The sequence below is a fragment of the Oncorhynchus clarkii genome, chromosome 9 (genome assembly GCF_045791955.1).
Source record: "Oncorhynchus clarkii lewisi isolate Uvic-CL-2024 chromosome 9, UVic_Ocla_1.0, whole genome shotgun sequence".
NCBI lineage: Eukaryota > Metazoa > Chordata > Actinopteri > Salmoniformes > Salmonidae > Oncorhynchus > Oncorhynchus clarkii.
This window is the reverse complement of record NC_092155.1, coordinates 43252624-43268449: the sequence shown is the minus strand read 5'-3', so window position 1 is coordinate 43268449 and position 15826 is coordinate 43252624. Positions and strand designations below refer to the sequence as shown.

Here is a 15826-nt window from a genome sequence, read left to right as displayed (position 1 = left end):
GGGTTCTAGAAATTGCCTCTCCGCGAACCGTTCCAGTGGAAAAAGGTTCCTCGAGGAACCCCTATGTAAAGGATCAAACCGGAACCTTTTTGTGACGAGAGGGGTTCAATCTAGAGCCTTTTTAAATATATATTATAGAGGTGGCAGACTATCAGAAGATTGAAGGCGTGGCTTTCACATAGCTATTTTGGGCCACCCGTGAGAGTAAATGTAATTCCTGTTCATGAAGTTAAGTTTGTACACTGCAAATTAAAATGTTTCTTGAATATTTATGCATATTACATATTCTATTACAATATTAACATTGCTTATTACATATAGTAATAAAATGGTAACTATTCCAGTTTTGGGATTTGCACACGCTCTTGAGGAACTCATACACCGCTGTAAGCCTCGTTGAAGCTACAAAATTGTCAGTGTTCAACCTTAACATGTGATGACAATACAACAGAACAGATTAACAGGAATTACATTTACTTCCACGGGTGGCCTAAAAAGATCTGAAAGCCACGCCCTTACTAAGCCACTCCTCCAGTCCAGGGTTCCTCCAGTCCAGGGTTCCTCCAGGAATATTACATTGAAACATTAAAGCAGTGGTGTCAAACTCATTCCATGGAGAACCTAGTGGCTGCTGGGTTTTTGGGTTTTCCTTTTAATTAAGACCTAGACAACCAGGTGAGAGGAGTTCTTTACTAATGAGTGACCTTAATTCATCTATCAAGAGAGAGGAGTGAAAACAGACATTCGGCCCTCCGTGGAATGATCTTGACACGTGCATTAAAGTTTCCTCCAAGAGCCCCTCAATTTACCAAGGGTGCTAATATAAACCATTGACTAGCAATGGTTCCTTGAAGAACTGCAGGGATTCCTTGAGGATCTCCAGAGTTCCTCGAGTCACCACTAATTCTAAGAGTGTAGCATCGCATGGTACTGCACTGTATGGTTATGGGGCCATATTTTAATATTATGCTTCCAATTTGATACATACTACAGTAGAATGCATATAGTACTTAACAGTAAAAAGACAACTGTCCATGTGATCTTGCGATTTGAGTCTTTCGGTCTCTGCATGTGTACAGAAATAGCTGTTGAGGATCAAAGGATTGACCTTATGACCTACCTGGCTCTGAAGAGCTTGCTGCTGGTACAGGTTTAGCCTGGCCTTGGTTGTCTCATCTGTAGTGGGGCTTAGGGGCTTGGGGTCCGACATGGACCTCTGTGTGCTCTTAATGGGCCGGGGCATGCTGGGGTGGCGCTGGGGTGACTCGACCGTGTAGGCTTTCTGCTGGGGGGTGACGTGGGCCTTGTTCAGCCCGCCGCTGGAGAGGGACGTCTCCAAGAGGCGGTGGGGGGATACGGGGGAAACAGGGGAGTAGAGCACCTGGGGGGACTTGGGGGGCTGACGGATCAGGCTGGAGAGGGACTCATTGTGGAGGTGGTTCATGGGCTGGGTCTGGTAGCTGATCTCTAGGGGGTCTGGCCTCCTCCTGTTCTGCTGCTGGCGCGGGTCGGCGGACCCCACCAGCTGGATGCTTGTGGAGTAGGGGCTGACGGTGGTGGGCACGCTGAGCTGAGGCACCACCACGCCCTGAGACTGGGCCTCAACGTCTGTTTGGCAGGCTAGGCTTTGGCCCTTCTGGGTCCTCTCAGGGCCTGAGATGTAGTGGATAATCTCGACTTTGTTCGGGTCTGGCACGGTGACGTGGATAGCCGGGGACACTTTCCCCAGTTGGTTTGTTTCGGTCTGACAGGCGCTATCTCGAATGGTCTGGATGGCGATGCTGGATGAGGCGGCTGTCTTGGAGGCTGTGTCTGTCTTGTTTTCGGCCACGGGATCCGAGTGCTTAGAGAAGCGAGAGCGCCTGCGCCTCACAGGCTGCTCCCACTCCACTTTCTCCTCATCATCATCGGTTTGGACACTGCAGTCTACACTGCGCCTGTTGCGTCTGCGCCGGGACATGATGTACCTCTCCTCGCCATCCTCTTCGTCTGTCTGGACACAGCTGTCCACGATCCTCCGTGCTCCATAGAACTGGATGCTCTCGCCCTCCATTCCGTCCCTCAGCCGGGGCATGGAGGTGGAGTTCTGCCTCCTCATGTTGGTTCTGGTCTCTATGTGCTCTTCATTGTTCCTTAGACACATGTCCGAGGAGGAGTTGGGCAGGGAAATGAAGCCCACTTGATCTCCATAGGGCAGCAGGGTCTGGCCGTTCTGGTCCACCTGAGCGGCTGCGGCGGCTGCAGCAGCAGCAGCTGCAGCAGTCTTCTGCCTCCTCTGCTCCTCGAGCTGCTGCTGAAGCTGCTGCTGCAGCGACTGTATCTGGTCGAGCTGGGCTTTCTGCTGGGCCAACTGCTCCTTCTGCATCACCAGCTGGCTCTCCCTCTCAGCCTGCTGCTGCTGCAGGACCTGCTCCTTGATGGTCTGAAGCTCCTGAATCTCCCTGTGCACTAGCATCTGCTCCTTCTCGCGGTGCCGCTGCAGCTCCATGCGCTCCCTCTCCAGCTCCTCCTGCAGACGTAACTGACGCAGCTTCTCCAGCTCCACACTCTCCCGCTCCATTTGCAGCAGCTGCTCATGCTGGCGCTGCATTCTTTCCTCCGTCTCCGTCGCAGTGTTGACTGGGCTGCTGGAGGGTGGGCCAGACGGAGGGGGCTGGATGTTGCTCTGGGGCCCAGTGTAGCTTTGTGTTGGAGGGTAAATGTGAGCTGGAGGGGGCTGGCTCTGGGGTGGAGGCTGGCTCTGAGGATGGGATTGAGGTTGCATGTGGTGGGGCTGGGCTGGAGGTTGGTTCTGAGGCTGGACCCGGGGCTGCCCTGGGGCCTGAGTGTGGAGGTGAGCCTGGGTCAGGTTCATGGGTTGCTGCTGGGGCTCTGTTGGCAAGCTGACCGGGGCTGATGTATGGGCAAAGAGAGGTTGAGATGATGGATCAGATGCACCTGATTTCACAGAGGGCTTCCCTAGGTAGACTGGGGCATCCTGGGTAGTGGTGATAGCAGCAGGCATGCTCACAGGGGCCGACGTGGTGAATGGGAAGATGTTGGGAGCCGGATAACGGTATGGAGCCTGCCCAGACAAAGGCAACCTTGGGTTCACAGGCATTCTGGTGAGGCTGGCCAGTGGCACGGGTGTCATGTTGGCAGTGGGTAAAGGCCTGTACACTCCCCTCAGTAGTGGGCACAGCACTGAGGCAGGCTGGGTAGTGATTGGCAAGGTGGATGCGATGGGCGTGTTGATGGTGGAGTAGGTCATTCCATCAGCAGACCTCATGGCAGACGGGTACATGGCTCGGAGGCTGGCTTGCCTGGCATTGATCATGTTGGTGAGCGCTTGGGTTTGAGAGATTGGCTTCCCATCAGGTCCGTAGAGCATATTTTGTCTCATAGAGTTAAGCCTGCCACCTGGACCTGTTCCCCTTCCTACACCGTACTGCACAAGCTCCGGATTGCTCCCATAGCGGTCCATTAAGTTGAGGGCAGCGCACATTCGGCTGATCTCTCTGGCAGTGGTGGCACTGTACTGGGCCAGGTTGGACTCCTGGAAGTTAGCGAGGTCTCGGGGTGAGTAGCCATAGTCTGAGCTAATGTTTGACAGGGAGTTGAATCTGCGTATGGGCAGGGCAGTAGCAGTGAGGTCACCCCCATGGCGTAGGTCAGTGTAGGAGCCGTACTGCATGCCCAGTCCCAGGAAGCCTCCCTCATAGGCATGCTTCATGGTGCTGAGGTCCACGGCCAGCTCTCCAGAGGCCGTGATGTGTGGGTCCATCTTGGAGTGGTAGGACTGGAGTCCGGCCTCTGCTAGGTTGGTGTCAGACATCGAGGGCTGTAGCCGCCCAGGGTACGGTAGTGTGTAGGCTTTACGCCCGTCCATAGAAATATCCTGATACTGGCACTCCTGGTCCGACTCGTAGGAGAGTGGTGGCGCAGAGGGTGGTCTTGGCTCTTGAGTGGCCACTGTCTCATCAACATTTTGCTTCTGGGAGAACGGACCACCAACACAGCTACCTCCGAATGGGAGGCGGTACACTACATCACAGCAGGCCGGTTGGTTCTCAGCTTTGATCTGCCCCCCTGTGAGGTCCACGGCATCCTGGCTCTTTTCTGTCTTCACCAGCTGGGTCACTGGTCCTCCCTGTGGGGCTCCATTCATCTGGACCATCATGCCATGAGGCCCACCGCCTGCCAGGTTCATCACACCTGCCGGGATTGGCTTGCTCTTCAGCTCCAGGGGACCTCCAGTGCTGTAGCTGTCAGGGGCGACGGAGGAGGATATAGCACTGACCACGGCTGGGGAGTTGCTGGTTTGGCTGACCAGAAGGTCCTTTTTGAGCAGAGTCATCTGGCCTGGTAGGTTGTACCGACCTAAGGAGGACTGCTGCTGCATCTGATGGTGTTGCTGGAGCTGCTGCTCCAAGAGCTGCTGCTGCTGTTGAAGCTTCTGCTGCTGCTCCATCAGCTGCTGCTGCTGGATGCTCAGGTCCTCCAGCTTGGCATCAATCTTGGGGATGGATGGGTCAGTGGGTGGTGGTTTGTTCTGTGACAGGCACATGGCTGAGCCCAAACCCTGGCCCAGGTCCACTCTGTTTTGTAAAGGGTCCCCGTAGACCATGGGCTGTTGAGGCTGTGATATGAACATGGAGGCGGCCACCGTGACGCTCACCGTGGTTGCGGTTGATACCATCACATGGGGGTGCTGCTGGGTGTTCAGGTTCATTATGAGAGGCTGAATGATGGTGGAAGGGTGACTCCCCTCGTGCCCACTGGTGTATTTGCGTGTTTCTGTGGCCAGAGAGGTAAGATCCATGCCGTGGTCAGTCATGATGATGGGGGCTGGTATAGTGGCTGTTCTCAGATCCACTGTTCTCAGATCCACCACGCTCCCACCATAGATCATCTGGCCCTGCTCCACTCTCGATGTCCCAGGGACAGTAGAGATCCTGCAGAGAGAGATGTTGTCCATAGACATCGAACCACGGCTGTAGGTGCTAGCTGTGGTGACCATGCTGGTGCCAACATTGACCTTTTCCACCTTCTGCACCCTATAGAAGCTGCGGTGAGGAGACTGGTGGTATGGAGGGCTGTCTGGCGGACTGGCCTGTGGAGAGTAGCCATCTAATGTCAACTGTCGGCTGAATCTGGTGGGCGAGGATAAAGGTGAGGTGGCCGTGTTGACCGTCACTGGTTTGGCAGGGCTTGTGTGCTCGGTGTCCATGTAGTGGGAGTCCTGGGAGGATTGCTGTCTGAAAAGACGTGGGGATACGACTCTGTGAGATGTCTGGGTCCCCTGGACCATCACTGGGGAGGTGGGCCCTGAGCCAGCCGACGGAGCCACTATGCCTGGGCTGAACGTCTGGGTGGAGATCTCGACCCTCCTGGAGGGGGAGCGACTTAGGCTCTCAGTGGGCGATGCAGAGGGAGACAGAGGGGGGCTGGAGCTCTTGTAGTACGAAGACATCTTTGGCGAGCGGGTCTCTATGACGTGCTCTGAAGATGTTGCACTGTCTCTGACTTGGACCCCTCGGTTCTCCCCCACGCTCCTCGCAACCACCTCTCTCTGGCTGTATGCCTGTGTTATCTCCGCTATCTTGCTGCACACATTTGAGACGGTTGTGGTTGAAGTGGTGGGACCTCCAGTTTGCCGACCATACATGGTGGATTGGGTGGTAGTCATCGTTTGACTAACGCTGGTCTGGGAGATGGTCACTGCATCCCGGGAATAAACCCCGTAGGCGGCTATTGTGGTGACGACCGCCACTGGAGTGATGCCATTTTTACCCGTCTGGCTCTTCATCCCTTTTGAGTAGTGTTGTGTCACCCGTACATCAGGGATCCTTCCTCCGGTCTCAGAGAAGGACACAGGTGCAGAGAGCTGAGTGGGGCTGGTGCCAGGAGTCAACAGGTCATTGGTCTGCTCAAGCAGCTTAGTGAAGGTTGACCCAGTATCTAAAAGCTGCTTATCTGGATAGGTACTGTTGTCTACTTCCACCTGGTCGTCTGCCTGCTGCTGTAACTCCAGGGCGGAGGACTGGTGCATCTTAGTGATGTTCTGGGAGGTCTGGCGGATCTCTTCGTAGATGTCTCCTGTCTCTGCTGCTTCGTTTTCATAGCCAGTCTCTGCCTGCTTATACTCGTACTCGTCTTCATACTGTTGGCCGTTTGTGTCATCCTTGTATGTACTGTTGTGTCTCCCTTGTTGCTGCTGCTGTTTCTGTTGTTGCTGCTGCGGTTTCTGTTGTTTCTGATGCTGCTGCGGTTTCTGTTGTTTCTGCAGCAACTCAGCTTTCCTCATCATTTCCTCATACACCTCCTCAGCACTCTTCAGGGGCTTGCTGCTGGAGGGAGCAGTGATCGTCGTGGTCGTCAATGACTTCTCGGTCGGAGAGTACAGAGACATGAACGTGGGCAGGTTATATTCGCTGCCAGACTTGTAGAGTTTAGACTCGTATCCCTCAGCCTCTGAGTCCAGGCTCTGGGGGGAGTATTCTGAGGCAGAGGATCGGTGGAGCTCCTCCATCTCTGCAGCCTGTCGCAGCTCCTCAGTAGGGGAGGCATCCTCGATGGGGGAGAGGTTGCTGGGGGGCGTCTTGGATCTCTCCCTGCGTCTCTGGGCCCTCAGCTCCTCTTTGTCTCTTTTGGTCTTCCTGGCCGTGCTGCGGATCCTCTGTTGCTCCAGGTCCCTCATCTTCTCCTGCTCCCGCAGCAGCTCCTCCTCCTCCCTCAGCTCATCCTCCTCAGAGGAGTCCTCGATGGTGGGCAGCAGGGAGCCATGGGAGCGGTGCCGGGCTTTCCTCTGCTGCTTGGCGTCCTCCAGTCTCTGTCTGCGGCTGGGACTGCTGTCACTGTCATCCTCCATGGAGGAGATGGAGGTGGGTGAGGTTCCAGAGTTATAGCTGGAGGTGGTGGGTGGCAGGGTGGAGGAGTACTCTCCCCTGGAGCGCTCCTCAGGAGATCCCGTCAGGCTCTCCATCTCTAGCTCGGGCTCTCGGTCCAGACTGAGGTCATTTTCATTGTTGAGCTCCATGTCATGGCTGTAGCTGTTGGTGTTGTTGAGCTCAATGGTCTTGAAGCGGCGCAGGCCCCCCAGGCCCCCCTCCTCTCCTTCCTCCGCAGAACCTTTGTAGATGTCACTGGAGCTTTTGGTCTCCTCCTCGAAGCTGCTGGAGTGGTGAGACAGGCGGCGTTTCTCTTTCATTGACTCCGAGATGTGCTTGTGTGTCTTTTTCGGTTTTTGGTAGCCGTAGCCTTCGTCCTCCTCGTCCTCCTCCTCCATGTCCTCCTCTTCTTCGTTGTCCTCGTCTGCGCTCATCTCCATGATCTGCCTCCTCATGAACTCCTCATCTGTCATTGGCACCGGCTCGGCCACTTTCTTCTCGTCCTTGGGAGCGGCACTGCTCTTGTGCTCCCGTTTGGACTCCCAGTCCCCTCCGTCCTCCTCCTCCTCCACGATGTCCTCCAGCTCCTCATCAGAGTCGTAGGCCTCTGGGGTGATGGAGAGCGACCGGGGCCTCTGCTCTCGGTGGTGCCTGCCCCGGCTCCGTTCGCGCTCCCTCTCCTCGGCCGGCAGGGTCTTGGACTCCAGCAGGGGCCTCATGGAACTCTCCAGCTTGGTGATCTCGGAAGGGCTGGGGGGGCTGCCACGTCCGCTGATGCCCCTCTCGCTCAGCTTCATCTCCTCCTCCTGGATGAGGCCGGTGATCTCACTGTGTGAGCTGGAGATGCCATCCGAGGAGTAGCCGGTGTCGCTCAGGCTCTGGGGGCTTCGTGACAGGTCTTGAGTGCTGTTCTTGGTCTCCTAAGGAGGGACATAAGAAATCAGCCAAAAACAAAACAGCAGACTGGGAAAAAGACCTGAAAAAAAGACCTCAAAAACCCTAAGATGATCTTATGCAATGATTATTCTAAAATACTTATTTGTAATGTTCTGCTCCTCATATTATTCCACCCATGCTCACATTGAACATCGGAGAACAGTGTGCATTAGAGTGGATCACTTTCATTTTGTATTCACACCAGCACTAATTCAGTACCACTAAGGCCTTGATGGCTTTGCATATTCATGGTTGTACCAATCGTAGCACATTATGTTTCAAGAGGGGCGACGGCTAAAATGGAGTGAGAGAAAAAACACATTCCTTTTCTCTGAGTGGAGTAAATCCATCAGTGCTGTGGCTGGCGCCTGCTTCGTCAGCTCTGCTTTTTTTCTAGACGTCAATAACAAGGTGCAGGAGAAGAGGGAAGGCACAGAAAAGATTGGATGCCATTTTCAAATCATTTGAGGTACTGTGGCAATAAACTATCAATACCTTATTCCATTTCAACTCAACTAAATGTCCCTCGATAAACATCTTGCTTTACTACATAACAATAACTAAGTTTTATCAGCTGTATATCAAAATGAATTTCTAGGAGACCTAAAAGGTGACTTACGTCATAATGTCTTGACTTCTTTAGGTCTTTTGTGATTGGCTCTCCCTTCTTCTGAGTTAGTTTGGTGTCTATGGTAGGTTCCACCAGCTCCTCCGACTTTGGCATAGTCTCTTCCGTGGCCTTCTGTTGTTTTGGGGGCTCATTGGAAGGTGTGGGCTGGACAGGAGCCTTTGTGTCCCCGGATTGCTTCACTGCGAAAGGTCCGCTCCCCAGGCCTGTCTGTGGCTTCTGCGGCTGCGGCTGCATCGTTCTTGGCCCTTGCTGCTGCTGATTGGTCGATTTCAGGAAGGGCGGCTTCTGAGCTGGCTGCTGACTGGCTGGTGCCAGGTGGCGTGGAGATCCCATTGGTTGGTGCTTTGGAGACGGATGAGGAACAGGAGAGGGATCTCCGAGTCCTCCGGACATCAGCCGCTGGGTCTGACAGTTCAGACAGAGCCACTCCCTCTTCTGAAAAACAAATCAGAAAAACAAAACTATTATATTAATCTTTTGATTAAAAAATTAAAAGAGAAAGAAAAAGAGAGAGAAAGTTAGGAAGTGGAGTATGGGGAAGGGGGGTACAAAGCGGGCATGGAAGAATCTGACAAGAGTAGAACATCCGTCCCACATTCCATGTACATCTCCACTGTGATTCTGTAGATAAAGAAAAGAGTGAAAGCGCGGCTCCCCTGGGATTAAGTCTGCGGGTCTCTGAGTAGAAAGTCATACTGTCTATTGGCAGGCGGCCACCAGATCGAGAGACATCGCCCTTCTACGACACATTTTGGGGGGCCGGCATACATAGACATGATGTTCCCATAACAATGGGACTGAGTGGAGGCCCAGTCCAACACCTACAATAGTACTACTCTAAGAAGTAAACCTATTAAAACTATGAGACATCATTCAATCTATCTTTACTGGTGTTGTGTTTGATCCTCAAATAGATGTTTTCTTATTGCTTATAGGCTCTATGTCTTGGTTGAGGTTGAGGCTACAGTACAGAGTTTTTACCCCTGTCCCGCCCCTCTGAAAAAATATTTCTCAAAACGAAAGATCTGAATCACATTCTGCACGTGTTATTTTTACACACACATTCCCGTTTCTCTCTTTACTCACCCTCTTCTGAAGCCCCGACCAATTTGATTGATATCATGATGTGGCCTATCTCTCAGACTAATATTTCTGAACAGCTGCGATTTGAGCAAACGTTCAAAAAATATATATGAAGGCTACAACCTCCTCTGTCTTTTGTAACGGATATTGCCGTTTGACAAGCAAGACGCAGTCTACACATTGCATTGGGGCAAAACAATTTGTGTTTTGATGATGTCATCTTCATACTTATGCTGCAATATATTGCCAGGAGTCCTCTTAAGCCAATGTTTGCAATGATGATGAAAAATAACATTAAATCGCCATTGACTGCCTGTTTGTTTCTTGCTTGTTTGATATTCTGTGTGGGCTACATATAACTTGTTGTGGCATCTAACTCCCCTCCTGAAAAAATAACATGAAATTGCTAGACAACCTGTTTGTGTCATGCAACCTTACTTTGCTACCTGACAACTTTATGTTTTTTACTTTTCAATTACCGTTTATATTTGTAGTTTTTCCCTCACTCAACTTTTTTGTTCATTCAACTTTTTCACGCTTTATCTGGACGTGGTTCGTCAGGACCTCCAACAGCCGAAGCTAAGTAGTAACATTAACATGATGCCTTCTAATTGCAGTCGCTGTACTCATAATATACAGGAGAACGATCGCCTTATGGCGAGGATAGCTGTGCTGCAAGCCCAGCTTCAGACGCAATCGTTAGGCAAGGGTCATTTCAGTGTAGGAAAGGATGAAACGGCGTCTGTGCCACCAGTAAGTACAGATAGTAAAGTTAGTATAAATCACCTCGCACGGTCCCCGCAGCTGGACAACTTTCTCAAGGCTTCTGGAGGGAAATGCTGTAGGAATGCTCAACCGGTGTCGCTCATCAGCCGACAGAAACTTTCAACTGGTTTTCCTCAGAGGCCGAGGCTTCTCTTGTCTCTACTCCTCCCGTTACGGGGTCTGAGACGTCGAAGCTTCCCACCATTAACTCGGACAAATTGAAAACCAGAGTCATTGGCGACTCCATTACCTGCAGTATTAGACTTAAAATGAATCATCCAGCGATCATACACTGTTTACCAGGGGGCAGGGCTACCGACGTTAAGGCTAATCTGAAGATGGTGCTGGCTAAAGCTAAAACTGGCGAGTGTAGAGAGTATAGAGATATTGTTATCCACGTCGGCACCAACGATGTTAGGATGAAACAGTCAGAGATCACCAAGCGCAATATAGCTTCAGCGTGTAAATCAGCTAGAAAGATGTCGGCATCGAGTAATTGTCTCTGGCCCCCTCCCAGTTAGGGGGAGTGATGAGCTCTACAGCAGAGTCTCACAACTCAATTGCTGGTTGAAAACTGTTTTCTGCCCCTCCAAAAAGATAGAATTTGTAGATAATTGGACCTCTTTCTGGGACTCACCCACAAACAGGACCAAGCCTGGCCTGTTGAGGAGTGACGGACTCCATCCTAGCTGGAGGGGTGTTCTCACCCTATCTACGAACATAGACAGGGCTCTAACTCCCCTAGCTCCACAATGAAATAGGGTGCAGGCCAGGCAGCAGGCTGTTAGCCACCCTGCCAGCTTAGTGGAGTCTGCCACTAGCACAGTCAGTGTAGTCAGCTCAGCTATCCCCATTGAGACCGTGTCTGTGCCTCAACCTAGGTTGGGCAAAACTAAACATGGCGGTGTTCGCCTTAGCAATCTCACTAGGATAAAGACCTCCTCCATTCCTGCCATTATTGAAAGATATAGTGATACCTCACATCTTAAAATAGGGCTACTTAATGTTAGATCCCTCACTTCAAAGGCAGTTATAGTCACTGAACTAATCACTGATCATAATCTTTACATGATTGGCCTGACTGAAACATGGCTTAAGCCTGATGAATTTACTGTGTTAAATGAGGCCTCACCTCCTGGTTACACTAGTGACCATATCCCCCCCGTGCATCCTGCAAAGGCGGAGGTGTTGCTAACATTTACGATAGCAAATTTCAATTTACAACCCCCCCCCAGTCACGTTTTATAGCTACTGTTTACAGGCCTCCTGGGCCATATACAGTGTTCCTCACGGAGTTCCCTGAATTCCTATTGGACCTTGTAGTCATAGCAGATGATATTCAAATTTTTGGTGACTTTAAAATTCACATGGAAAAGTCCACAGACCCACTCAAAAAGGCTTTCAAAGCCATCATCAACTTTTTTGTCCAACATGTCTCCGGACCTACTCACTGCCACAGTCATACTCTGGACCTAGTTTTATACCATGGAATAAATGTTGTGGATCTTAATGTTTTTCCTCATAATCCTGGACTATCGGACCACCATTTTATTACATTTGCAATCGCAACAAATAATCTGCTCAGACCCCAACCAAGGGGTCAAAAGTCGTGCTATAAATTCTCAGACAACCCAAAGATACCTTGAAGCCCTTTCAGACTCCCTCTGCCTACCCAAGGACGTCAGAGGACAAAAATCAGTTAACCACTTTAACCTTGCGCAATTCCCTAGATGCAGTTGCAGCCCTAAAAACTAAAAACATTTGTCATAAGAAACTAGCTCCCTGGTATACAGAAAATACCCGAGCTCTGAAGCAAGCTCCCAGAAAATTGGAACGGAAATGGCGCCACACCAAACTGGAAATCTTCCGACTAGCTTGGAAAGACAGTACCGTGCAGTATCGAAGAGCCCTCACTGCTGCTCGATCATCCTATTTTTCCAACTTAATTGAGGAAAATAAGAACAATCCAAAATTTATTTTTGATACGGTCGCAAAGCTAACTAAAAAACAGCATTCCCCAAGAGAGGATGGCTTTCACTTTAGCAGTAATAAATTCATGAACTTCTTTGAGGAAAAGATCATGATCATTAGAAAGCAATTTACGGACTCCTCTTTAAATCTGCATATTCCTCCAAAGCTCAGTTGTCCTGAGTCTGCACAACTCTGCCAGGACCTAGGATCAGGGGAGACACTCAAGTGTTTTAGTACTATATCTCTTGACACAATGATGAAAATAATCATGGCCTCTAAACCTTCAAGCTGCATACTGGACCCTATTCCAACTAAACTACTTAAAGAGCTGCTTCCTGTGCTTGGCACTCCTGTGTTGAACATAATAAACAGCTCTCTATGCACCGGATGTGTAACAAACTCACTAAATGTGGCAGTAATAAAGCCTCTCTTGAAAAAGCCAAACCTTGAACCGGAAAATATTTAAAAAACTATCAGCCTATATCGAATCTTCCATTTCTCTCAATTTGTTTTGAAAAAGCTATTGCGCAGCAACTCACTGCCTTCCTGAAGACAAACAATGTATACGAAATGCTTCAGTCTGGTTTTAGACCCCATCATAGCACTGAGACTGCACATGTGAAGGTGGTAAATGACCTTTTAATGGCGTCAGACCGAGGCTCTGCATCTGTCTTCATGCTCCTAGACCTTAGTGCTGCTTTTTATATCATCGATCACCACATTCTTTTGGAGAGATTAGAAACCCAAATTGGTCTACATGGACAAGTTCTGGCCTGGTTTAGATCTTATCTGTCGGAAAGATATCAGTTTGTCTCTGTGAATGGTTTGTCCTCTGACAAATCAACTGTAAATGTTGGTGTTCCTCAAGGTTCCGTTTTAGGACCACTATTGTTTTCACTATATATTTTACCTCTTGGATGTCATTCGAAAACATAATGTAAACATAACTGCTATGCGGATGACACACAGCTGTACATTTCAATGAAACATGGTGAAGCCACAAAATGTCCTCGCTAGAAGCCTGTGTTTCAGACATAAGGAAGTGGATGGCTGCAAACTTTCTACTTTTAAACTCGGACAAAACAGAGATGCTTGTTCTAGGTCCCAAGAAACAAAGATATCTTCTGTTGAATCTGACAATTAATCTTGATGGTTGTACAGTCGTCTCAAATAAAACTGTGAAGGACCTCGGCGTTACTCTGGACCCCGATCTCTCTATTGACGAACATATCAAGACTGTTTCAAGGACAGCTTTTTTCCATCTACGTAACATTGCAAAAATCAGAAACGTTCTGTCCAAAAATGATGCAGAAAAATGAATCCATGCTTTTGTTACTTCTTTGTTAGACTACTGCAATGCTCTACTTTCCGGCTACCCGGATAAAGCACTAAATAAACTTCAGTTAGTGCTAAATACGGCTGCTAGAATCCTGACTAGAACCAAAAAAGTTGACCATATTACTCCAGTGCTAGCCTCCCTGCACTGGCTTCCTGTTAAGGCAAGGGCTGATTTCAAGGTTTTACTGCTAACCTACAAAGCATTACATGGGCTTGCTCCTACCTATCTTTACGATTTGGTCCTGCCGTACATACCTACACATACGCTACGGTCACAAGACGCAGGCCTCCTAATTGTCCCTAGAATTTCTAAGCAAACAGCTGGAGGCAGGGCTTTCTCCCATAGAGCTCAATTTTATGGAATGGTCTGCCTACCCATGTGAGAGATGCAGACTCGGTCTCAACCTTTAAGTCTTTACTGAAGAATCCTCTCTTCAGTAGGTCATATGATTAAGTGTAGTCTGGCCCAGGAGTGTGAAGGTGAACGGAAAGGCACTGGAGCAACGAACCGCCCTTGCTGTCTCTGCCTGGCCATTTCCCCTCTCTGCACTGGGATTCTCTGCCTCTAACCCTATTACAGGGGCTGAGTCACTGGCTTACTGGTGCTCTTCCATGCCGTCCCTAGGAGGGGTGCGTCACTTGAGTGGGTTGAGTCACTGACGTGGTCTTCCTGTCGGAGTTGCCGCCCCCCCTTGGGTTGTGCCGTGGCGGAGATCTTTGTGGGCTATACTCGGCCTTGTCTCAGGATGGTAAGTTGGTGGTTGAAGATATCCCTCTAGTGGTGTGGGGGCTGTGCTTTGGCAAAGTGGGTGGGGTTATATCCTGCCTGTTTGGCCCTGTCTGGGGGTGTCATCGGATGGGGCCACAGTGTCTCCTGACCCCTCCTGTCTCAGCCTCCAGTATTTATGCTGCAGTAGTTTATGTGTCGGGGGGCTAGGGTCAGTCTGTTATATCTGGAGTATTTCTCCTGTCTTATCCGGTGTCCTATGTGTATTTAAGTATACTCTCTCTAATTCTCTCTTTCTTTCTTTCTCTCTCTCTCTTGGAGGACCTGAGCCCTAGGACCATGCCTCAGGACTACCTGGCATGATGACTCCTTGCTGTCCCCAGTCCACCTGGCCGTGCTGCTGCTCCAGTTTCAACTATTCTGCCTGCGGCTATGGAACCCTGACCTGTTCACCGGATGTGCTACCTGTCCCAGACCTGCTGTTTCCAACTCTCTAGAGACAGCAGGAGTGGTAGAGATACTCTCAATGATTGGCTATGAAAAGCCAACTGACATTTACTCCTGAGGTGCTGATCTGTTGCACCCTCGACAACTACTGTGATTATTATTATTTGACCATGCTGGTCATTTATGAACATTTGAACATCTTGGCCATGTTCTGTTCTTATCTCCACCCGGCACAGCCAGAAGAGGACTGGCTAGGTTTTGGTCTTCTACACCTGCATTGCTTGCTGTTTGGGGTTATAGGCTGGGTACAGCACTTTGATATATCAGCTGATGTAAGAAGGGCTATATAAATACATTTGATTTGATGTTTGCAATAGCCAACTTTTATAACAGACGAAGAACTAAGTAGTAAATCGAACGGTTTTGTGTAAAAGAGTGACTGAGCACGGAGCAGCAGCTGAAAGGAGGTAGGCTGGTGGATCCTGCATGCGCAGATATCTCTAAACCCAGCTAGTTGAGTTCCAGAAATTCCAGAACCACAGCCATTCCATTTTTTCTTTTTTAAATCAGGAAGCTATTAACATTGTTCAGAGAATCTCTATTGAATTTAGAGAGGGGTTGAGGCAACAGCAAGTCAGCATCTAAAACCAGCATGTCAACAATAAACCATCTGCGTGTTGTGCTGTCAAACACATTGAGTCCTTTCTCACTGAAGGGCAGATGTATGGTGTACAGAGTAGTGGAGGAAAAAGTACCCAATTGGCAAACTGATTGGAACCCGACTTAAGTAAAAGTCACCCAGTAAAATACTACTTGAGTAAAAGTCTAAAAATATTTGGTTTTAAATATACTTAAGCATTAAAAGTAAATGTAATTGCTCAAATATACTTAAGTATCAAACGTAAAAGTATAAATCATTGCAAATTCCTTATATTAAGCAAACCAAACGGTACCATTTTATTATAATTTATTTTTTAAACGAATAGCACACTCCAACACTCAGACATAATTTACAAACAAAGCATGTGTGTTTAGCCAGTCCGCCAGATCAGAGGCATT

General features: G+C 49.6%; 1 protein-coding gene across 1 annotated transcript in view; it reads right to left on the bottom strand.

Annotated features, from left to right (window-relative positions):
• Positions 1–15826, bottom strand: part of LOC139416360 (protein bassoon-like) — a 194376-nt gene that overhangs the window by 23953 nt on the left and 154597 nt on the right. The window contains exons 4-5 of the mRNA XM_071164895.1: positions 8425–8871; positions 1121–7789 (exon numbers count right to left, since the gene is read on the bottom strand). Coding sequence (XP_071020996.1) covers positions 1121–7789; positions 8425–8871 — 7116 coding nt within the window. The remainder of the gene's footprint in view (positions 1–1120; positions 7790–8424; positions 8872–15826) is intronic.